At 35.0% G+C, this 23,957-nt stretch overlaps 1 protein-coding gene across 10 annotated transcripts in view; it reads left to right on the plus strand.

Moving 5' to 3' along the window:
* The window catches only part of PUM2 (pumilio RNA binding family member 2), a 91,118-nt gene extending 74,900 nt beyond the window's left edge, over positions 1–16,218 (plus strand). For 5 of the 10 annotated variants that reach the window (XM_082427447.1, XM_082427453.1, XM_082427444.1 and 2 more), the window contains 8 exons: positions 2,778–3,045; positions 4,291–4,420; positions 6,017–6,151; positions 9,591–9,728; positions 10,673–10,798; positions 11,026–11,147; positions 11,714–11,906; positions 13,247–16,218. In XM_082427447.1, coding sequence (XP_082283573.1) covers positions 2,778–3,045; positions 4,291–4,420; positions 6,017–6,151; positions 9,591–9,728; positions 10,673–10,798; positions 11,026–11,147; positions 11,714–11,906; positions 13,247–13,378 — 1,244 coding nt within the window. In that variant the 3' untranslated portion in view covers positions 13,379–16,218. The remainder of the gene's footprint in view (positions 1–2,777; positions 3,046–4,290; positions 4,421–6,016; positions 6,152–9,590; positions 9,729–10,672; positions 10,799–11,025; positions 11,148–11,713; positions 11,907–13,246) is intronic. The other 5 variants (XM_082427448.1, XM_082427445.1, XM_082427446.1 and 2 more) reach the window with 2 other exon arrangements.
* The last annotated feature ends 7,739 nt before the right edge of the window (positions 16,219–23,957 follow it).

Raw genomic sequence — 23,957 nt, forward strand, 5'->3', positions numbered from 1 at the left:
GTCAGGAACTTAACAATATTACTGTCAAATCAGCCGACTTTATTCAGACTTTGCCAGTTGTCTCATTGATATCCTTTACAAGAAAGGCGGCGGGGGGGGAGCATTGGGGCGGAGAGGGCGATTGATTTGGGGGCTCATACATGACAATTATTTGTCATGACTCTTACTAATCTTGAACTATTTCTCAGTCTTTTATGACCTCAACATTTTTGAAAGGTATAGGCCAATTTTGTAAAATATTCCTCAATCCCAAAATAGTTTCGAATGACATGCTTTCAGTGTTTAAAAACAACCAGTTTTGTTTTGTTTTGTTTTCCCACGTGGCTTGTGGGATCTTAGTTTCCTGACCCGGGATTGAACCCAGGCCCTCAGCAGTGAAAGTGAGGATTCCTAAGCACTGGACTGCCAGGGAATTCCCTAAAAAACCAAATTTTAAATGTTTAATGTATATTTTAAATTGAGTTGAAATGCTTATTTAATTAATTTGTAAGGAAACGAAGGTATCCTGGCCCTTTGTGAAATTAATCTTTCAACTTTGTAAATGAAAGTGCTAATTATAATTAGTCTTCTAGAACTGAAAGTCCAAGATTTTTTAAAACTCAAGGCATTTGGCATCATTAGACATTTTAAGTTGTCAAAGTGCATCAGGAGTTTGGTATATTAGGAGCTGATAGAATATAATCAAGAAATATCTAGACACAGGAGGAATTCCTGTTGGATACTGATAGGACTACTTGGAAGGTACCAAATAAAATTGTCGTTTTCTGGGGTAAGTATGTATTTTGAATTTGGTGTTGAAATCTTTAGTGCATTAAGAATAAAGAGGTAGGATTAGGCCTTGTTTCAGGTAGTGATAAGCAGTGGTACAGAGATAGTAATGAATAAGAAGGAGAGAAGTGAACAATTAGGGTACTATTAGGAAATTCATGTGAAAAGTAGGTTTGGAATAATGACTTGAAAAGTAAGCTGAAGAACATAGAGAAGGTACTCTAGCAGGATGCTGTAGGTTTTTAGTATAAAATGACATTGTCAAAGTGGCCTTTGAATGGGAAGATATAATTGTTGTTTATGAAAACAGATTAGAGTGATAAGCAGAGCGCCCCTACCCTACAAAAAGGTTCAAGAATTGTTATCGAGACTCGAATGGGCTAATGATCAGTTATTGTTGTGAACGGTTGATGGTACTATAAACAGAAATAAAAATAGGGGACTAGAAGGATTAATAATGAAGAGATCGAGACAGTATTAAAAAGCTGAATTCTTTTACTTTTTAGACTTTTCATACATGAGCACGAGTTTATGTAGAACTGGAATGAACATGAGAATTTGATGTCAATGACTTTGGTGTATAAAACGGCTTGTTAAAGTTACACACTTTTAAGAAAGATATTACAGAACTAGACCTTAGACAGTTGATATTACATTAAATATGTATAAATATTTGTGTACTCACTGTCTATGAGACATCGTTTTAGGTACCACATATCTAGCATGTAGGTGAATGTAATTCTATGGCACTTACATTGGAAATGGGGCTGAGGATTCAAGTAAATAATAAATATGTATAATATACTGGATGATGGGAAATTTAATGAAGAAAAATAAAGCTAGGGCAGTGGGGACTGAAAGTAAAAGAGGGATATTCTAACCCACTTCACTCTCCAGGATTATAACTCTTTTACTGCTCCTTGTCCCTGTAACTCTTTTTGGCCTTCAATGCCTCTCTATAACTTTGCACTGACAGTGTGTCCTTGGCACCATCTATACTTTGTGGCCTGGATTGTACATACAGCACTACTCTAAATAGAAGTGATACACAATAGTGTAAAGCTGACGGTGGGTTTTGTTTATCTGAACTACTAAATCTGCATTTTACAATTTTCTATACATTTTTCTTTTTTAAAAGGACACTGTCAAGTACTTTTAAATGGTTATTTGTAATAAAAACAATTACCTGCTTCTATTGTTTTTATCAACTGCCCTTTAGTAGTATTCTTTGGAATGGGATATAAGTTAAAAAAGCTTTTTATTCATTTGTTTTAAATGGTCAACATTAAAGCTCTAGGAATGATAAATATGTTTACTGCTACTATTTCTTGTCTGTAAAACAGTAGTATTTTATGGAGAGTATTTTTTAAATAAAAAATTTAAATAGTGTGTTATTTGGCTTTATTATCTGATATTGTGGGTTTTTTATGTTTGAAATTTAATCGGGTTAACTAAGAAATCATTTTTCTTTACATACAAGTATATATGACTTAATGAATTTTTATATATTCCAAAAAAGTACAGATTTAGTTGGTGTTCTATTAACACTGTGAGTAAATTTCAATTAAACTTTTAGTGGCTTAAAATCTGAATTTGCTAGCTGTTTGTAACTTGCTTGTTAATGTAACTGAAAATTTTGTTGGTGGTTTCAGTATTCTGGTATTGATACTAGTATGTATGACATTAGTTGTTATAATTATGTTTCAAACTAAGCTTCCAAGAACAAATACAGGTTTTGTGTATGACATTAGATGTTTTTAAACTAAACTGCCAAGAACAAATACAGGTTTATTTTTCTCATGTTTTCTAGTCTCTTTTTCCCCCATATTATAGCCACACACATTAAGTAAATGTGTGAGATTTCTCCTTCAACTTTAATTTTCTGTTATACCATATAGGAATTAGTGGGGTGAATATTTCTATATTGACTGACTTTTTGGTTTAAATGACTTTTATTTGAGGAATGACTTTGTCAAAAATATTTGCTGACCACAGCTGCTTTGTTGTAGGAGGACTGACAAATGGTAGTGGTCGATATATCTCTGCAGCACCTGGAGCAGAAGCAAAATATCGAAGTGCTTCAGGCACTTCCAGTCTGTTTAGCTCCAGCAGCCAGCTCTTTCCTCCTTCTCGGCTTCGGTATAATAGGTCTGATATTATGCCTTCTGGCCGAAGTAGATTATTGGAAGATTTCAGAAACAACCGCTTCCCAAACCTTCAACTTAGAGACTTGATTGGACACATAGTTGAGTTTTCTCAAGACCAGCATGGTTCTAGGTAGGTGATTATTATTTATGATACTTTCTATTGCATTTTTGCTTTGAAAGAGCCAAAGTTTTTCTTGACTAGAATGATTTAACCTTTATAAAAGTTGGAATTGTTTAAAAAATAAATATCCAATATGGATTTTTCTTTCCTGTTAGGATAAACTATAAAAATACAGGTTTTTAATTTATTTTTTATGGTTCTTCAGTTTTCTATAATAAAAATATAGCAATGTCCTTTTATTGGATTATCTTTATTACATTGACAGAATACATTTAATTTCTTTAAATTTCCTTTTGAAAATAATACTCCAAATTACATTTATGGACTTGTGTCCCTGATATATACTTTGTTTAAAAAAATGTTTAAAACAAAGTTTACATTAAACAGACCACATGTACTGTAATGCTTGAGGTACATGCAAATTAGTATTCTCAAGATAATACACAGAAAGGAAAAGAGTAGTAGAATTCTAATACATTTATTAAATTTGAGGTATCTTTTTATAGTTTTAGAGTAAATCTAAAATTTTTTAAAATAATTTTGGATTATATAGTTGCATACAAATTTTATCTCCCTATGGTTGAAAGTTCTTAAAGTTCCTTAAGAGTAGCAAATCGACCTTGTGTCACTCACAATGGCTAGCTTTGTTTTTTTTGGCCGTGGCATGCGGCATCTTCCCCAACCAGGGATCGAACCCATGCCCCCTACATTGGGAGCACGGAGTCTTAACCACTGGACCACCAAGGAAGTCCACAGTGGCTAGCTTAGTTAGGAATTAAGTTGTGTCTCATGAATTTTATTGCTAAAGGTTTCTTTTATTATGTTCTAAAAATACTTACTAATAATATGATTATTAAAAATAAATGAATACCAGTAATATCTTTGTAGTTTTTCATTGATTATAATACAACCAGAACTAACTTAAGAGGCATTAAACATCTTCATATCCAGATTTTTTGCCAGTCTAACTAGAAGTTATTTTAAATTAAGGTGTTAACAAAGAAATGCTCCATAACTTTTGTTCTTTTTATTTTAAATTGAATAAAATATATTACTACTATTTCTGGAAATGATTTTATTTATGTGGATATGTATATATCCACATATATATATATATATATATATATATATATATATCCATGTATATATATATATCCAATATATATCGGGATGTATAATACTGGAGTCAGATTCGGATATTGCTGGAGCTTATTATCAATATACTGTCATGGCATTAAAATTTTTCCCACATAGATTCATACAGCAAAAGCTAGAAAGAGCTACTCCAGCTGAGCGACAGATGGTATTTAATGAAATTCTGCAAGCAGCCTATCAGTTAATGACAGATGTTTTTGGCAACTATGTTATACAGAAATTTTTTGAGGTAAGCACACATACATGTTTGTATATGCTTAATGCTTAGAAAAGCTCTGAAAGTTGGGTGAGTTTATTTTCATATAAAAATATGTGAGCTTGGGAGAAAATATTTACAGATCATATGTCTGATAAAGATTTTATATCCAGAATATATGAAGAATTCCTGAAACTCAACAACAAAAAGACAGCTCAGTTAAAAAATGGACAAAGGGCTTGAATAGACATTTCTCCATAGGAGATATTCAAATGTGCAGTAAGCACGTGAAAAGAAGCTCAGCACCCTTAGTCATTAGGGAAATGCAAATCAAAACCACAAGGAGAGTCTACTTTACATCTAGTGGGATGGCTGTAATTTAAAAAACAGAAAATAACAAATGTTTGTGAAGATGTGGAGAAATGAGAACCCTTGTACATTGTTGGTGGGAATGTAAAGTGGTGCAGCCACTGTGGAAAAGTTTGGCAGTTCCTCAAAAATCTAAACATAAAATTACCATATAACCCAGCAATTCCATCCTTAGGTATATACCCAAAAGGATTGAAAACAAGGACATAAACACCAGTGTTCATTTCAGCATTGTTTATAATAGCCAAAAGGTGGAAACAATCCAGCAGATGAATGTATAAACAGAATGTGGTATATACATGCAATAGAATATTGTTCAGCCATAAGAAGGAATGAAGCTTTGATACATGCTTACACATGGATGGAACTAAGTGAAATAAGCCAGGTACAAAAGAACAAACATTACAGGGCTCCATTTAGGTGAAATACCTAGAATAAGCAAATTCATAGAGACATAAAGTCGGCTAGGGTTTCCTAGTCTTACTAGTAGACCGGTTGGGGTAAGAGGGGGAATAGGGGGTTATTGCTTAATGAGTACAGTGTTTCTGTTTGGGGCAATGGAAGGATTTGGAATCAGATTGTGGTGGTGATTGCACATGGTGAGAATATAGTCAATGCCACTGAATTAAAAATGGTTAAAATGTCATATTTTATGGTATATGTTTTTTAAGTATATGGTCTTACATTAAATGAGAAGTTTAATACCAATCCTGATTAATATTTGAAATATATTTGAAAATATAAAGCATTAGGAGTAAGTCTTATGTGAAGCAATTAATGAATAGTAGTACAGTCTTTATGTGGATTTGTTAGGTGTCATTTATTTTGTAATTCAGCAAATTTTTTAGTTTATAACTAAACATCTATGTTGTAGCTTGACTTAACAGATTTCCTCCACAGTCAGAATATAGTTGAGAATTATCTGCTCTGAATGTATGCCTCAGAAATTCATTTTATTAAAAGACAGTGGGGGTGTTTGTTTGAAATGAAGAGTGAAGATGTTTACTTTAAAAGAATAACAGGTGGTTAATATGTTAGTAAAAAGGAAATAGTAGATAGACTGACTTACCCTCTAAAAAGTGATATTATTTCAAGGACCTCTGGGTCTATCTTAATTCGCTTTTACCTAAATGCCTTCTCCCTACATACTTGCCAAATGTGATATTTTATAAATAGATTAAATAGACTGCAAACAGTGGGTTATTCAGGTTTAACCAAGTAATATTATAGTCATTTTTATTAATTTTTTTTTTCTGTCAGTTTGGGAGTTTGGATCAAAAATTAGCCCTGGCTACTCGTATTCGTGGTCATGTTCTACCCTTAGCATTGCAGATGTATGGCTGCCGTGTTATTCAGAAAGCATTAGAGTCTATTTCATCTGACCAGCAGGTAATTGTAAGTTAAGACAAAATTTTTGTATTATTTTATCCAATTTTTAAATTTTTATCTTACAATAATCTTGGAGTGAAATGTTAAATATTTCCACAGACTAAAATATTTTTTTAAATCTATCTCAAAAGAGTATGTAATTAATTGAAAGTTACACAACAGATCTTTGATCTGTCCTCTGTTCATTTTCTTCATCTTTTCATTTCTAAGTGAAAGGATTTGAGTACCTACTATATGTCAAGCAGAGTGCTAGATGGTGGGTGTTTCTGCTACCACAACTCATTTGATTTTCTGTAGTATCAGGAATATATTTTACTATTCCCAGTGTTTATTTGGATTGCACTTATACTTCTGTCATAAGAATAAATATTTTAAAACCAATTGCATTCCTATATGCCAGTTAAAAATGTATATACAGGGAATTCCCTGGTGGTCCAGTGGTTAGGACTCCGCACTTTCACTGCTGAGGGAGTGGTTCAGTTCCTGGTCGGGGGAACTAAGATCCCACAAGCCGCACGACGTGACCAAAAAAAAAAAAAGTATATACAAAGTTTTAAAAATTTCATTCAACAGGAAAAGTAGCCTAAAGCATCCTCTTAACAAGATTTACAGTTCTTTAAGAGAAAAGAGAGCACATATAAATTAATTGGGAAGTATACCATGTTCTTGGATGGAAAGGTCTAAGTATTCTAAGTAAAAAAGGGATTAGTACAATTCCAATTATGTGCTCATAGGAATTTTCTTGTAAATGATCAAAATAAATTTTTAAATTATTTTAAATAGACAAGGATATTAAGGAGAGTAAGGGATGAGGAAAATTGCTTATCCACTAGATTTTTTAAAGAAACTGTGTAGCATCACTAGCATGGTTTGCACATGAGGTAAACAGACTTTTAAAATGAAATTCATAACCTCCCATAGATACTGTATATAACTGGTTTATGTATTACAATGAAATATAATAAGAGTAAAGAAAATATTTCTTAAAAGGTATTGGTAATTAGTAAGTTTGGAAAGAGATTGGCTTTGACTCTCAACCTACATTCATATGATAAATTCCAGAATTAAAGGCAATAATATATATGGATGGATGGATGGATATGTATGTGTTATGTATATACATTAATCACAGCAGTGAACATCTGTGAGAAAATAGCATTGTTCCTCTTGAGGAAATCCTGAGTTTTAGAGTCATTGAAGATGTGTCATAATGGAGAGAGAGTAACAGTTTGATTGTATTGGTACTTAGAACTTCTCTGCTCTTAACTCTCAGACTGGTATAGATACTTTAAAGATATTTTGGGAACAGTTCTCAGAGCTTTCTGAGATGCCCTTCCCAGGTTATAATCCTCAAGTTTGGCTTGAGTAAAATTTTCCAATTCTTTCTTTTTAAAAAAAAAACGATATTTTACGTGTCTTTAATATTTGAAAATATAAAGCATTGGGAGTAAGCTTCAGATGATTAGTGGTATTACATTTCCTATTTGGATTCTTCCCCCACCCCCGCCCCACCCCGCTCTGCATGGCTTATGGGATTTTAGTTCCTTGACAAGGGATCGAACCCAGGCCCTCGGCAGTGAGAGTGCATGGTCCTAACCTCTGGACCACCAGGGAATTCCCTCCTGTTTGGATTCTTAAGTACATTTGATTTTGTAATTTAGTTCATATTTAGTTTATGACTAACATTTGTGTGATATCTTGACTTCAAGGATTCCTCTAGTTATGTCAGAATACAGTTGAGAGTTTTTTGGGTGAGAGTGTTTTGGGGATTTTTTTGGCTGCGTTGGGTCTTCGTTCCTGCGCGCCGGCTTTCTCTAGTTGCAGCAAGCAGGTGCTACTCTTTGTTGTGGTGCGCGGCTTCTCATTGCAGTGGCTTCCTTTGTTGCAGAGCACGGGCTCTAGGCGCGGGGCTTCGGTAGTTGCAGCATGCGGGCCCTAGAGCGCGTGGACTTCAGTAGTTGTGGCGTGCGGGCTCCGTTTTTGTGTCTCAGTGGGCTCTAGAGCGCAGACTCCGTAGTTGTGGCGCACAGGCTTAGTTGCTCCATGACATGTGGGATCTTCCTGGACCAGAGATCAAACCCGTGTCCCCTGCATTGGCAGGTGGGTTCTTAACCTGTGTGCCACCAGGGAAGTCCCTGGGTGAGAGAAATTTTAAATGTGAATACCGGGAATTCCCTGGTGGTCCAGGGGTTAGGGCTCTGCACTTCCACTGCAGGGGACATGGCTTCGATCCCTGGTCGGGGAACTAAAACCCTGCATGCTGCACGGCGCAGCCAAAAAAAAAAAATGTGAATATGTTTACACTAGGTGTACTCCATTTCTTCACAGTACTATTTCCTATTGCACTAATAAGGCACGCAGGTTATTGTGTGGCTACCTGTATTTTTCCCTAAGGATTAAGATGTTTATTTAATGAAGTCTTACAAACTTATGAGAAAAATACTAAGATTGTTAGTTTAAAAGAAAATGCACTTAGTAAATAAACCTTACTGTAAATAAGTTTAACCTTATTAGTAATCAAATATAAATTGAAAGGTGTCATTTTTGCCCATTAAATGAGCAAAAATCTAAAATCTCCTGAGAATCTGTCCCTGAAGAAGGTATCAAATGATAAAGGAAAGTTATATTGAGTCAGGTTCTTATTTTTTTTTTTTGGCCGCACCAAGCGGCTTGTGGGATCTTAGTTCCCCGACCAAGGATCGAACACAGGCCCCAGCAATGGAAGCTCGGAGTCCTAACGACTCGACTGCCAGGGAATTCCCTGAATCAAGTTCTTTGTTATAAGATTATTAAAAAGAAGAGTAAAATGCTCAACAATAATTTCTTCTCATAATTGAGATATTACGTGAAAATCACATAGCCCATCAGTGCTCACTCAACTCCTTACCCTTTTCTGGGTGCTTGATAAACTCAAGGAGCCATCAAAAATAATTATTTGGGGAAATTCCTTGGCAGTCCAGTGGTTAGGACTCCTCACTTCCACTGCAGGGGGCACAGGTTCAATCCCTGGTTGGGGAACTAAGATCCCGCATGCTGTGTGGCACAGCCAAAAAATGATAATAATTATTATTATTAAATGGGGGAAGGGGTATGCTCAGTAGAGAAAAAACGTAGAATTCTAAAATCATTATATTAGTTGTCAGCTGAGAAAGATAAATGGAAGATGTACACAGTGAAGATAGTAGTGTATAGCAAATTGAGTATCACTAAGTTATATTTCAGCAGGTATCATTTACATTATAATCCTGTAAAATGTTTTAGTAATTCTCACCTTCAGTGGCTTCTGCTTATTACACTTTGGGGGATGGGGTGGGAATTTTAAACTTTGACATATAAAAAATTGCAAATAAATTTTTGAGTATACTTTTGTTCCTACCTCAGTACTTTTATGTAAAATCCTTCTATGCTGTTTGGTGAGGTAATTTAAATGTTTTCTCTTTTGCAGAGTGAAATGGTAAAGGAGCTAGATGGTCATGTACTCAAATGTGTGAAAGATCAAAATGGAAACCATGTTGTACAAAAATGTATTGAATGTGTTCAGCCACAGTCACTACAGTTCATCATTGATGCTTTCAAAGGACAAGTAAGATTGATTTTTGGCTTCTAATTAGTTAGAATTTGAGTGTTAACTAACATATTTTTTATAAATCAAAAGATAATACCCAGTACTTTCATACAAAAATAGGAGATAAATACTGAATGTGCCTTAATTTCTGCCTCTTTAATAGAGTGAGTCAATAGATAGCTTCATTTTTTGCAGCTGAAAAATGTAGAAATATGAGTTTAATTTATATTACTCTAAGAAGTAAAGACAACTACTGTTAGAATTGTAAGCCCAACAGTGTTTTCCAAATTTTCTGGGAGAGGGAGAGGAGGGAAGAAGACTTAGGACTGTATAATAAAAGGCAAAATAAATATCAGTTAGTAATCAATAACAATAATTAATAGCTTCTAATTACAACATGCACTACCCCTACTGCACAATCCATTCCTTGTCATTATTACATGCCTTCCATCTTCTGATTAGGTTCCTTTTGATCAAAATATTCGTTAGTGAACTTACGGTTACCGGCGGTGGGGGAAGGGATAGTTAGGAAGCGTGGGATTGACACACTGCTGTATATCAAATGGATAACCAGTGAGGACCTACTGTATAACACAGGGAACTCTGCTTAATGTTATGTGGCAGCGTGGATAGGAGGGGAGTTTGGGGGAGAATGGATACATGTATATGTATGGCTGAATCGCTTTGCTGTGTACCTGAAACTATTACAACATTGTTAATCGGCTATACTCCAATATAAAATAAAAAGTTTTTAAAAAGTCAGTATAAAAACAAACAAAAAGGATATCCGTTAGCTCCTAAATTCAGTACCCTGCTTCCCAGCCTTTGTCACATGACAGTTGGCATATTATCAATAAATGTGAATTCCCCGTTCTATTTTAAATTAATTCAGCATGTTATCAAAAACCTGTCCTTCCAAAAATGTCACAAAATGGAAATTTATTTCTTCTAATTGTTTTAAGGTGTTTGTACTTTCAACTCATCCTTATGGCTGCAGAGTAATCCAGCGCATTCTAGAGCACTGCACTGCAGAACAGACCTTACCTATCTTAGAAGAACTTCACCAACATACAGAGCAGTTGGTACAGGTATAAACTCCCTAATATTTTGAAATGTTTATATATTTTTGAAAATATTCTGATTTTTTTAAAAGGAAATATAATTTATTGTTAACACATTATAGAAACACTCAGTGAGACAAAAGCCTGTTGTATTCTCCTGATTGTACTATTGGATTTTTAGAAAATTGATGAACGTCTTTTTAAAGAATTACCATTATTCTTAAGGAAAGTAATTTTTTAATATCTGCACTTAGGATCAGTATGGCAATTATGTTATTCAGCATGTACTGGAACATGGTCGACCTGAAGACAAGAGCAAGATTGTTTCTGAAATCAGAGGAAAGGTCTTAGCCCTGAGTCAACACAAGTTTGCCAGGTATTGCGTTATGTTTTAATTCCAGGGGTCAAGTCTTTCAACTCTCTGGCTTTTATTAGTAAGCACAGAAATGCATGTAAAATATAGCATTGGAATATAGTTTTTTTTTAGTAGAGGCAAAAGGTACATAATAGAATGTTGTTTTTGTTCTTATAGAATCTACACAACAAATTGGTTTGCCCTCATGTATTCCATTTTTGAAATGTGTATTTGGAAAATTATTTCTCCCCAAGATGTGTAAATAAATGCAAATCTAATTTATTTAGTGCATGTTCATGAAAGCCTCAGACCTTATTAATGACCTACTTCCCCCACACTTGAATTACAGTTTTAATTTTTATTTAATTATAATTTTGAGGCCTGTAATTAAACTTGCAGATATCCAATATGGGTTCTTCTATGATATTAATTTCTGTTTTGAAAGTAACTGTAAGAGAATTACAAGAGAATCCTATTTTGACTCTTCTGTCTTCCAGTTCATTGAGCAAGTTCTTTCAAAAACCAAGGAAATTTTTCTATTAAAAAATAACAAAATAATTTTTTTTGTATGTACTTTAATTTTTTAGCAATGTAGTAGAAAAGTGTGTTACTCATGCGTCCCGTGCTGAGAGAGCATTACTGATTGATGAAGTTTGCTGCCAGAATGATGGTCCTCACAGTGCCTTATACACCATGATGAAGGACCAGTATGCCAACTATGTAGTTCAGAAGATGATTGATATGGCTGAACCTGCTCAGAGAAAGATAATCATGCACAAGGTAATACAGTTTATAGCACTTAAAATAGATGATTCACTTTGTGTGACTTCAGGCTACTCATTTAACTTCCCTAGGCTTTAATTTCCTCAGAATTGTTACAACTGCAGAAAATTTAAAATCAGTGGAAAACCATTGGCAGATGTAGGTATGATATACCCCTTTATTAAATTCTTAAGGTAATCAACGCAGTAAAATCACATTCATTTCTCATCTATTTACCTACCGTTAGCATTGTTTTTCCCTTCACCATCTGATTTAGGTATATTTGATTTGCCATAATACATTGGCTGAACATTGATTTTAAAATCTGATTAAATTTTCTTACTAACCTAGTAAATTTTCTTAAAGAGAAAATTTATATCGGTTTAATTTTTTTTTAATCAATTAAGCTGTTTTCTCTCTCTGTCCTGCTAGAATCAAATGATTCTTTAAGAAATCATTAATTTCCACAGGAAAACTTACTGTTAAAAAGAACACTGCCCTCTTGATTTTCTGTGTTTTTAAAAATTTAGTATTTCTGCTTAAGAATATATAACTATAACATTTTTTTCAGTCTTATTTTTAACAACTGCATTATTTAATCAATATCATATTTAGGGCATTTTGATTATTTAATAACTGTTCTTAGCAGTGTTTATATAAACATCTTTGCATAATTAAGTGTTTTTGTAAGGTAAATCCCTAGATGTGGAATTGCTGGCACAGAGTATGTGAACATGTTACATTTTAATAGATTTCTGCCAAGTAGCTCTCCAGAAATCTTGTAGAAGTTTGCACATCTATCTAGTATTTGAGAAAAGTGCCTGTTTTACTGTTGTCTCATCAATACCAGTTATTATTTATAAAATCTTTGCCAGTCTGGATGGAAAGATAATGATATGATTCTTCTCATTTCCAGTTTTAAAACAGTTAAGGAGATATTGAACGTGTTAAATGTATTAGCTATCACACGTCTGATTGCTTGTTCATGTCTTTTGCTCCATTTTGTATTGAATTTTTGTCCAGTTGCTTAGAGTTATAGAACTTTGCCCTCGTAAACCTTACAAGAATATAATAGCTCATTAGTGATACTTCTCTGCTATGTTTGGAGCCCCTCTACTGTTTTGTTTGCATGTGTAATAGTTTATAGGAATAGTGGTTTGTTTATTCATTGAACAATTTTGAGAGTAGAAGTTGGGAGAGATTGAATGGAACAGAACTGCTTTTGCAAACAACTTTCTTGGGATTTGAATTTTAAAATTTCAGTTATTCTTCCAAATCACCCAAATTTGGGGGCGCTTTTTTAAGGAATCAGAAACTAAAATAACTTAGATTTCCTAAGCAGATCATTTATTTTTCAGATTCGACCTCACATTACTACTTTGCGCAAATACACATATGGGAAGCATATACTGGCCAAGTTGGAAAAATATTATTTGAAAAATAGCCCAGATCTAGGGCCTATTGGAGGACCACCAAATGGAATGCTGTAAAGGAAAAAGAGAAGATGATGTAACCGTGTGAGAGGAACGTTTCTTTTGTGAATTATCAAAACACAACTCAACTATGAATCTTCAAATTTTTTTTAAAGTGAAACTATTTATTGACTTTATTCATCCATTTGTAAATTTTTTAAGGTTCTTGTGTATATTTGGGGGTGGGGGGTGGTGAATTATAAATTATATTCAGCCCTGAGTGGAGACCTATCAGATTGGATTGCTGGCAAAGCACAGAATGCCTGTATATGATGTAACTGTATCAAAAAATGCTGTCACATATTTTGTAAATTTTTACCTTGTAAAGTCACAAAAATAGTTTTTAAAGGAAAAAGTACAGTATTCTTTTAATAAACTGGCTTGCAGTCTGGTAGGTCTACGGACCCCATAGCACAACAGGTTTATAGAAATGTATATAGAAATATAGTCCTTATGGGGTTTTTTTGTCCTTTGTGTGAAGCCTTTTATAACAGATTAACAATCAACTGCATAAATATTATTAATATTTTTAAAAGAAAGTTAAGTTGTATTTTGGTAATTCACAAACTATCATGCAAATAAAAACTCGGCAGGTAAGACAAGAGTTAAGTGATTTGAAATGAAAAGAACTTACATTATTTACAGTAGATGTGGTTTTAATACAAATACTGCCCCCCAAAATGTCTCTGGCAATGTACAGAAGTATTGTATATACTTACATATGTAATTGTTGTAAGAGGTAGAAAAAACAAAATCATGGTGACACTTCCAGTTAAGTACGCTAAACGAAAAGTTAAGTTCCATTTTAACTTTTCAGTTTGGTTTGCGATGAGAAAGAGTGGAGATTTGTATATTGTTTTGCTTATAGAATTACAAGGACATGTTGAAAAAGTGTTGAGATTTATTTTGCTTTTTCATAGTAGATTCAGAAAGTAGGAACCAGATAGAGGTGAAAAGGGGCCACTGAAAAGTGAATTTGATAGCTCAACATTTAAGCATGATTACATATTCAGATAGCTTTTTTTGCTTCCTATAAATATATGCATTGTGTGTGTGTAGTAATAGATGTAAGTTTACACTTTGAAAGCAAATCATGTTTCAATGTTTATTATAAAAAGCCTTGCTAATTTAGTAATGATGTTTTCTTTGGTTGTACAGGTGTACATTTGTAAACCTTAATGCTGTAAATGGAATTTGTTTTATCTCTTTGGGAAACATTTGCATTTTAGTGTACATTTATGTCCCTGCCCTCTGACCTGGCATATAGTGTTGTATAATGTAAATTTATTTCTCCAAATCAAGAGTGATTTTTTAAAAATTTTTTATCTTTATATGGTTTCAGAAGTATGAACCAGCTTTCTTTTTATTATTGTGAAAAACATTTTGTTTTATAACATAGTTGTTGACTCTGTTAATATGGACATGCTAGGATTTGGATCACTTTGAAGAAGTCAGGGTATTGTGCATAAAAGAAAGTATTGGACCTGAGATATTTGGTTACCATGGAGGCCAATGCTTTTTCCATCTTATTAAATGTGATGTGACTTTTTTTCTTTGTACAGAAGAGTACTGTATTTTTGAATAGCCTACTCCCAAGTAATAGCAAATCTGTATGATAACATTTTTTCTCTGGACATAAGACATAACAGTAACATGATGTACATTTACAAGCGGCCTTATGTACATTTCCCAACAATCTTTTTAAGGCAAAATTGTGACCATATGTGTATAATTAAAATCGTTTTTAATCCTTTGCCTATGAAAATATTTTGGAAAAAAAAAACTTGCTTTGTATATTCAGTTTCTGAAAGATAAAGAAAGTGCTTTGTATTTTGTTGAAGTCAGTATTTTGTATAAAACTTTTATGTTGACCCACTTATGTTTAGTGCTAAAAACTAATGAACCATGCTATCTCTTTCAATTGAACATGTGAGGGATTTTTTTATTAGAAGTCTGCAGAAGAAAAGCTATCTTCTGAGCACAATATTGAATATAAAGGTTTTTTCACATAGCTGTTCATATCATGAACCTAAGAATAACGGCATAAAGTTTGGGGTGCCAGGCATACTTTTTCATGTTTGATGTTGAGTTATTCTGGTTTTCTAACCCAACATTCCGTGTTGAGGCCATAAAATTTAACCACTTGTCACTGTCACGGTCCCTTCTCATAGTCACACTAGTTCATCAGCATGTCCCAGTCACAGTAACAGAGCTTTTTTCCCTCCATACAGAACTGCTCTCTGCCACTCTTCCCCACTTTGTTTTGCCAGCCTCAGAATGTCTTGGACCTGTGTTGAACTTTTGTTCCCAGTATCAGCTCATGGTTTCAGGATCAAAGTTGTCCTTGTTGCAGATTGGTGGTGACTTTCCTGGATTTGCACAGTTGAATTCCTGGTTTTCCTTTACCCTTATCTTCTGTTCACACAGGCAAATTATTTCTGCAAATTTAGAAAGTCCTAGAGAATGGCACACTGGGAAACTGAACAATTGTCTTGGGTTCTTGATGTTCCCATGTATCCCAGTGTTGACAACTAATCTTCCCAGTATTTTAGGGTTTATTTTGTTTTCTAGAAATTTTGCGATCTGCTATTTTTGGTGCCCACCTCTCTAATTCCACCTTTTAATAAATTGGCATGGATTTTTGGTATAATCTGAAAATGACATTTCAGAATAAACTTAATTGGGCAGAGCCACTTAGGCTTTACTCTTGGGTGTCTTGATATGGGTTGTTTCTGGACCAGTTTGTCTTAAGTCCTGGCTCTTATTGGTTCATATGAAATAATGTTATCTTCACTTCTTTGTATATTATGTATAAATTAGAAAGTGAAAAATGTGTGAATAACATTGTATGAAATAAACCTGGTCTTGTGTTTTTCTCTAGATAAAATACCCCTCTGTACCTCAATTACAGTTCCATTGACCATTCAGGTTTACTCTGATTTAAGGAAAACAAAAATATCTTTGTCACATGGATGCTAGTCTAGGGCCACTGATTACACTGATGGTATTAATTCTGTCTTTTAATATTCATAATCTAATTACATAGCGTGATTACACACCTCATATGATGAAACTTTAAGCCTGTTTCCTTACTGATAAAATGATACTGATAAAATGATGGTTTTTGAGGATCAAATTAAATCACATATCTTCACCCACACGTGTTTGTTTCCACATGCACTTCAGGAGATTAAGTACAGTTTGGGTTCAGGCATGGATTTAACCTCACTATTTACAAACCTTGTGAACTTAGGTCTGTTATCTCAGCCTCAGTGCCTTCATCTTTACTATGAGATGGAACTATTTTTAAATCCATGGTTTTAAGAATTGAGAATATATATAAAAAGATACCTAGAACCTAATTCTCAACCGCTGCTAATACTGTTTCCATTTTCCTTTCCCTTCTATAGCTAATTTTTTTTTAATCTATACAGATAATTCAGTAGAATCCAAAATGGTGATCTTATAAAACTAAATGGGAAAAGGAGTTTTCATCACACACATTGTTTATCCTCCGTTTTAATTTTATCCTGGTTTGGTTCTATTCCAAACTGAAAGCCCCTCTGGAGTTGTTTACTTGCGCCACTTGTAGTGATGAAATTAAAGATCCTAAAAAGGAAATAAATGTCATGTCCTCCCACCCTAGCTTATCAATTTCAGAAGAGTAGCTTCCTAAAGTGACCTGGGTAGTGTTCTATAATATCTGCCCTAATGACAGTGGTTTCTCAGAAGGGGGTGGGCGAGTAGGGGAAGGCGGAGAAAGCCCTACAGAGCAGCATTCACTGTCTGCCTTACCCATCTAACTTGAAAGGACTGGATTAACATCTGATGGGATTTGGATGCTACAGACATTTAGTAAATTCATCTCTAGACAGAGGTGAGAAGGAATAGTGCCCACTTGGAAGAGGCTGCAGTGGGCCTCTGGAAGGCACTGCGGAGGGAAAAGGAGTGGGTCAGGCCTAGGTTGGGCCCTGAGGCGTGTGGTCTGTATGGTAACCATTTAGGCCTTTAAGTTACCTATCTGTAAAGTAGGAATAATATCCTGACTTCCCAGAGAACCTCAGATCTGAGAGTACTTTTGATGCTAAAAACCTTACAACTACAGGATGGATCCTGTGGGAAGCTCAAAATTAGGTTGAATATTTGTTGAACTTTATTACCTCCCCATCCTGTAGGTAATTTCTTGTTTATGTTCCAGTCATACACTTTTTTTTCTAAATATTTACCAGGAACTTAAATGAAATAGCTCTGTATTCTATTTGATAGTTTAAGAAAGAAATTGGCTACCTTAAGATTCAAATTTTCCTGGGCATTAGCATGTAATGGTTCGGTTTGGATTCTGGAACTAGACTGCCCAGGTTCCTTTAGTTTTACATTGTTAGGCAAGCACTTTCATCTTTTAAGCCTTAATTTCCTCATGTGTAGGCAAGGGAAGAAATACCCGCCTCCTAAAATTGTGAGGATTAAATGAAAATATGTGTGACATGCAGGGGCAGTGAGTACTCAGTGCCTCCTGTTACAGTTAACTGAAAAGGGGTTTTTTGTTTTTAATTTGCCTACATACAGCCTCAAAACATGTGGCTTGGAGCTCATGTTTCTGCAAATGAGCTCTCGATTCAAGCTGCAGATAAATCACTAAGTAGGAAAACTACTGAAGATATGAGTAAGGAACTTTACAGCATTTTAATTCTTTTCCTTGGTACAGTTAGTCTTTTTTCTCTTGGTACTAATACAGGTAACAGTAGCTTTGCCCTGATGTGTATGGCTGCCAGGATGGAGGCAACGCGAGGAAATCAAAGGCAATGTGGTGGGAAAGATCTCTTTCTCTCCCTCTCACAGACACACACACACACACCTAGGAAAGCATATTAGAGGCTCAGAAGCCACTGAGGTTTTTGGTCTCTGCCATTCCTCACACCCATCCCTTACATCATTTTCACTGAGTAGTTTGGGAGCCCTTGGTTCTGGGATTATGCTTCAGTAAAAAGAGTGGTCTGCCAATATATTGATTTTTTTTAAAATTTATTTATTTTACTTATTTATTTTTGGCTGTGTTGTGTCTTTGTTGCTGCATGCGGGCTTTCTCTAGTTGCGGCGAGCGGGGGCTACTCTTCATTGCCGTGCACAGGCCTCTCACTGCGGTGGCTTCTCTTGTTGCAGAGCACGGGCTCTAGGTGCGCGGGCTTCAGTAGCTGTGGCTCGAAGGCTCTAGAGCGCAGGCTCAGTAGTTGTGGCTCACGGGCTCTAGGGTGCAGGCTCAGTAGTTGTGCACGGGCTTAGTTGCTCCGCGGCATGTGGGATCTTCCTGGACCAGGGCTCGAACCCGTGTCCCCTGCATTGGCAGGCAGATTCTCAACCACTGCACCACCAGGGAAGCCCTGTATTGATGTTTTGCTGAGTGTAAGATTGAAGAGTCACTTTGGATCATTTATGGGTATCTGCTTGCTTTGAGAGGTGAGCTCTAGTGATAGCCAAGTGAGGAAAAGCGTTCTGTATGGGTCCATCCGACTGATGTGACTTGAAGCCACAGTAACACTCCTCAGTAATTTCTGCCAATTTGGCTTATTGTAACAAGGAAAGCATTTAATTGAGACAAATAATGCCTGTTGGCCTTCTAAATCAATCCCTCTGGCATCTGCCTGCACAACAATGTTAAGACAAGCTGAAGGCTCCTCAAAGTAAGTATTTAGAAATCAGAAACCCAGAGGGTCTCACCCAACTCCTGATACCAATCACAGAATTCAGCCTTCAGAGTCTGCCCGATAACTCCTCATGGACATGGCCGTCTGACTTCCTAGGCAAGTCAAGGGCTGCTTGAGAAGATTATGATTTTCCCACCTCAGCAGACATTTTAGGAGCAGTGCTGGTGCCCGTGCAGTTGAGCAGGAGATTCCCTTCAAGTTCAGGACCAGGTCTTTCCTGTGTATCCAGAACCTAGGTCATAGCCAGACAGGGCTTATGGAAAAAATGGTAAACAGTGGAGAAGAATACACCACTAATCTATTCCATGATCAAGTAAGATCATGCTGAGAAAACATTATGTCCCATTTATTGTTTGGAAAGAGAGTAAGCCTGAGAAAAAATTAGTTTCTACCTCAATAGCTTTAAATCTAGACAGAAATCAAGATTTCAAAGATAAATACTGGTGAAAAGCACAGCACTGGATGCAGTGCCTTGGGCTGGGAAAGGGAAGGAGAGGTGAATAGACTTACACTAGGATGAGTAGGAGGATCTGGGAGGTTGGGGTTGAGGCTGTGGCATCAGCTACTATGTTTTCTTAGAGTTGTATTTGATGAGCACCTCAAAGAATGAGGTCCTTGAAGCAATGCTGTGGTTAACAATAAGAAATCGTCATAAGTTCTTGAGCAGGGAGTGACAAGTGCAGTGCTGGAAAGGACCCACCTACATGATGGGCAAAGCATCAGAAGTAGGGAGAAACTGGAGGGAGGGTGAAGTTAGCTCTGCGAGTTACAGAGCTAAAGAATTCCCATTACAACTGCCAACTCCCATCTCTCGCCTCAGTCTCACCCAGGCCTTTCATGAGAAGGAGCCTTGAAAAGTCAGGGAGTCTCAACATCTGGTGGGCCCATCTTACACCAAAGGTTAGGAGGAAAGCATGTGCATCACCCAGAGGAGAGGAGGGATGTTTGGGAGCCCTCCCTGCCCCTACTTCTTTGAAACTCAGTTCTGAAATCATACAGGGCACATTCATTGAATGGAATGCAGTAGGATTCACTGAATAGAATTTAAAAAGGAGGCTGAAAGTATATCTTAGAAATATATCTATTACTAGAAATATATCTTCGGAATCTTTAAAATACTGTTCATTCTTAATAACTCCTAGGTAAAAGACCTACTCTAATCTGGAATAAACTATTTGGGCTAACTTCAAAATTAATTACAGTGAGAGTGCTATACAAAACCTGGGGGATTCGAGCCAAAGCCTATTCAGAGAAAATGCTTAGCAAAAAATATCTGAAGATAATTTAATAATTTAATAAAATAAAATAGTTACCAAAAAAAAAAGTAGAAGGAATTAATAAACCCCACATAAAAGAACAGAGTCAGTTAAAAACAATAATGAATTAGACATGCTTTTGGCAAATTTGAATTATGAAAAATGGAAGATGCAAACATTAGTAATCAGATATAAAATTATTATTATTTTTTTTTATTTTATGACGAATTTTATTCCAAAGTGGCTCTAGTAGAGACATTGATGTAGAGTTTTAAGTATTGTTTCAGGTAAAGTGAAAATGGATAAAAGCAATATTTTTAGTTAATATAGTTTTAGATAGTTTGAGTTAAAATGTAATAAACATTAATGAACTTATTTACAAAACAGAAACAGACTCACAGGCATAGAAGAAAAACTTGTGGTACCAAAGGGCAAAGGAAAGGGGGATAAATTGGATAAACAAGGTCCCTACTGTATAGCGCAGGGTACTATATTCAATATCTTGTAATAAACTATAATGGAAAAGAAAAAATGTAATAAATATTAAAAATAGATACTTTACTATCTTATCTATTTTGAAAGGTTTATATGTTTAGAATTACTGGGGAGTTTTTTTTAAAGAACAGGTTTATTTTGAGTAGTAAGCAAAACAACATTTATCACATAATAAACAAACCTTCCATCAATTTCTTCACAGTCCAAAGAACAAAACCTCTGACTTAATTAGAGTTTACACTTAGTCTAAAATCCATCCATGTCAACTTTGGGATTTTAATCTTGCCTGATACTACGAAATAGGGCAAACTTTGATCGATGGTCAAATTCCTAATTTTTGCTGTTCAGCCATTTTTCTTGATCTTGCTCTCTGATTCCATACATTCCAGAGTGTTCAATGGATTTGTAATAAACTTCTAAGATGAAAGGGAATTTCTTGCTCATTGTTTGCCTGAAATCTGAGGCACGTACTCGCTGGGCTGCGCATCTATTTTTTTAATTATAGGAGACCATTTATATTAAAAGTCTACCTGTAAATTAAAAATCAAATGAAATGGATAATTCTCTAGGACAATATAAAGTTCAAGAATTGATTCAAGAGAAAGACAAATATATGATACCACTTATATGTAGAATCTAAAAAATAATGCAAATGAATTGAGATACAAAACAGAAACGGACTCACAGACATAGGAAACAAACTTATGGTTACCAAAGGGGAAAGGGAACGGGGGAGGGATAAATTAGGAATATGGGATTAACAGATACAAAGTACTATGCGTAAAATAGATAAGCAATAAGGATTTACTGTATAGCACAGGAAACAGTATCTTGTAATAACCTATAATGGAAAAGAATCTGAAATATATATATACATATATGTGTACATGTGTGTGTATATATATATACATATATATATCTGAATCACTTTGCTAACACAATATTGTAAATCAACTATACTTCAATAAAAAAAAAGAATTGATTCAAGAAGAGTAGAAAACTTGAACAGACCAATAGTCATAAAAGAAATTAAGAAGGTAGTCAAAAGAACAAAGTTGAAGGAAGGTCTCACATGTCCTGATTTCAAAACTTTTTATAAAGCTACAGCAATCAAAAAACAGTGTTTGGATGTTAACTAGACTTATGGTGATCATTTTGCAATACATACAAATACCATATCATTATGCTGTACACCTGAAACTAATATGTTATGTGTCAATTATATCTTAAAAAATCAAAACAAGACAAACAGAAACAGTGTGGGACTAGCATAAAGACAAACATATAAACCAACAGAATAGAAGAGAGAGTGCAGAAATAAACCCTCACATATATGGTCAAATTATCTTCAACACGAGTGCCAAGAACGTTCAATAGAGGAAAGAACAGTCTTTTCAACAAATGGTGTTGGGAAAACAGGATATCCTCATGCTAAATAAGGAAGTTGGACCTTACCTTACAGCATGTACAAACATTAACTCAACATGGATTAAAGACCTAAATGCAAGACCTAAAACTATACAACTCCTAGAAGAAAACATATGGGAAAAGCTTCATGACATTGGATTTGGCAATGATTCCTTGCATGTAATGCCAAAAGTACATGCAACAAAAATAAAAGTAGATAAATGGGACTGTATCAAATTTTAAAATGCCTGCATCAAAGGGAACAATCAGCAGAGTGAAAAAGCAACCTACAGGATGGGAGAAAATATTTGCAAGCCATGTATCTGATAAGGGGTTAATATCCAAATTACATGGGACTTCCATGGTGGTCCAGTGGTTAAGACTTTGCCTTCCAATGCAGGGAGTGCGGGTTCCATCCCTGGTCGGGGAGCTAAGATCCCACCTGCCTCTTGGCCAAAAAACCGAAACATAAAACAAGCAATGTTGTAACAAATTCAATAAAGACTCTAAAAATGGTCCACATCAAAAAAATCTTAAAAAATATATATATACATATAAATATATAAAGAACTACAACTCAAGAAGAAGAAACACAACCCTATTTAAAAATGGGTGAAGGATATGAAGAAACATTTCTCCAAAGATGATATACAAATGGCCAACAAGCATATGAAAAAATACTCAACATCACTAACCATTAGGTAACTGCAAATCAAAACCACAATAAGATATTACCCCTTGCCCATTAGAATGGCTATTATCAAACAGAAAATAGCAAGTGTTAGTGAAGATGTACAGAAACTGGAGCCCTGTGCACTGCTGGTGGGAATGTAAAATGGTGCAGCTGCTATGGAAAACAGTATGGCGGTTCCTCAAAAAATTAAAAATAGAATTACCATATGATCCAGCAATCCCACTTCTGGGTATATATCCAAAAGAAAGTAGGATCTCAAAGAGATACTTGCACACCCATGTTTATAGCAGCATTATTCACAATAGCCAAAAGGCAGAAACAACCCAAGTGTCCCTTGATGGATGAATGGATAAAAAATGTGGTATATACATACAATGGAATATTATTCAGCCTTAAAAAAGAAGGAAATTTTGACACATGCTACAACATGAATAAACCTTGAGGACATTATGCTAAGTGAAGTAGCTAGTCACAAAAAGTCATACTGTATGATTCCACTTAAATGAGGAATTTTAAATAGTTAAATTCATAGAAACAGAATAGTGGTTGCCAGGAATTGGAGGGGTGAGGGGGGAAATGGAGAGTCGCTGTTAAATGAATATAGAATTTTAGTTTTGCAAGATGAAAAAGTTCTAGAGATCTGTTGCACAACAACGTGAGTATACTTAACACTACTGAGCTGTACACTTGAAAATGTTTAAGAAGGAAGGAAAGAAAGAAAGAAAAAAGAAGGTATCAAAGATATACCCTTAAAATAAAGGCACAAGCCCAGACTGTCTGGGCGGTGAACCTACTGTAAATCTTCAAGGAGCATGTAATTCCTACTTTATATAAACTTACAGAGCATGGAGAATAATGAAAGTTTCCCAGCTTATTCTACAAAACTATGATAACCTGGAAAACAACACAGAATGATAGTACGCACACAAACAATAACCGTGGGCTATTTTCATTTATGTGTATAGATACAAAACTCTTAAGTAATATGTAAACCAATCACATCCAGCAGAGTCATATTTCATGACCAAGCAGAATTTTATCAC

This window comes from Balaenoptera physalus (assembly GCF_965194825.1).
Source record: "Balaenoptera physalus genome assembly, chromosome: 15".
Lineage (NCBI taxonomy): Eukaryota > Metazoa > Chordata > Mammalia > Artiodactyla > Balaenopteridae > Balaenoptera > Balaenoptera physalus.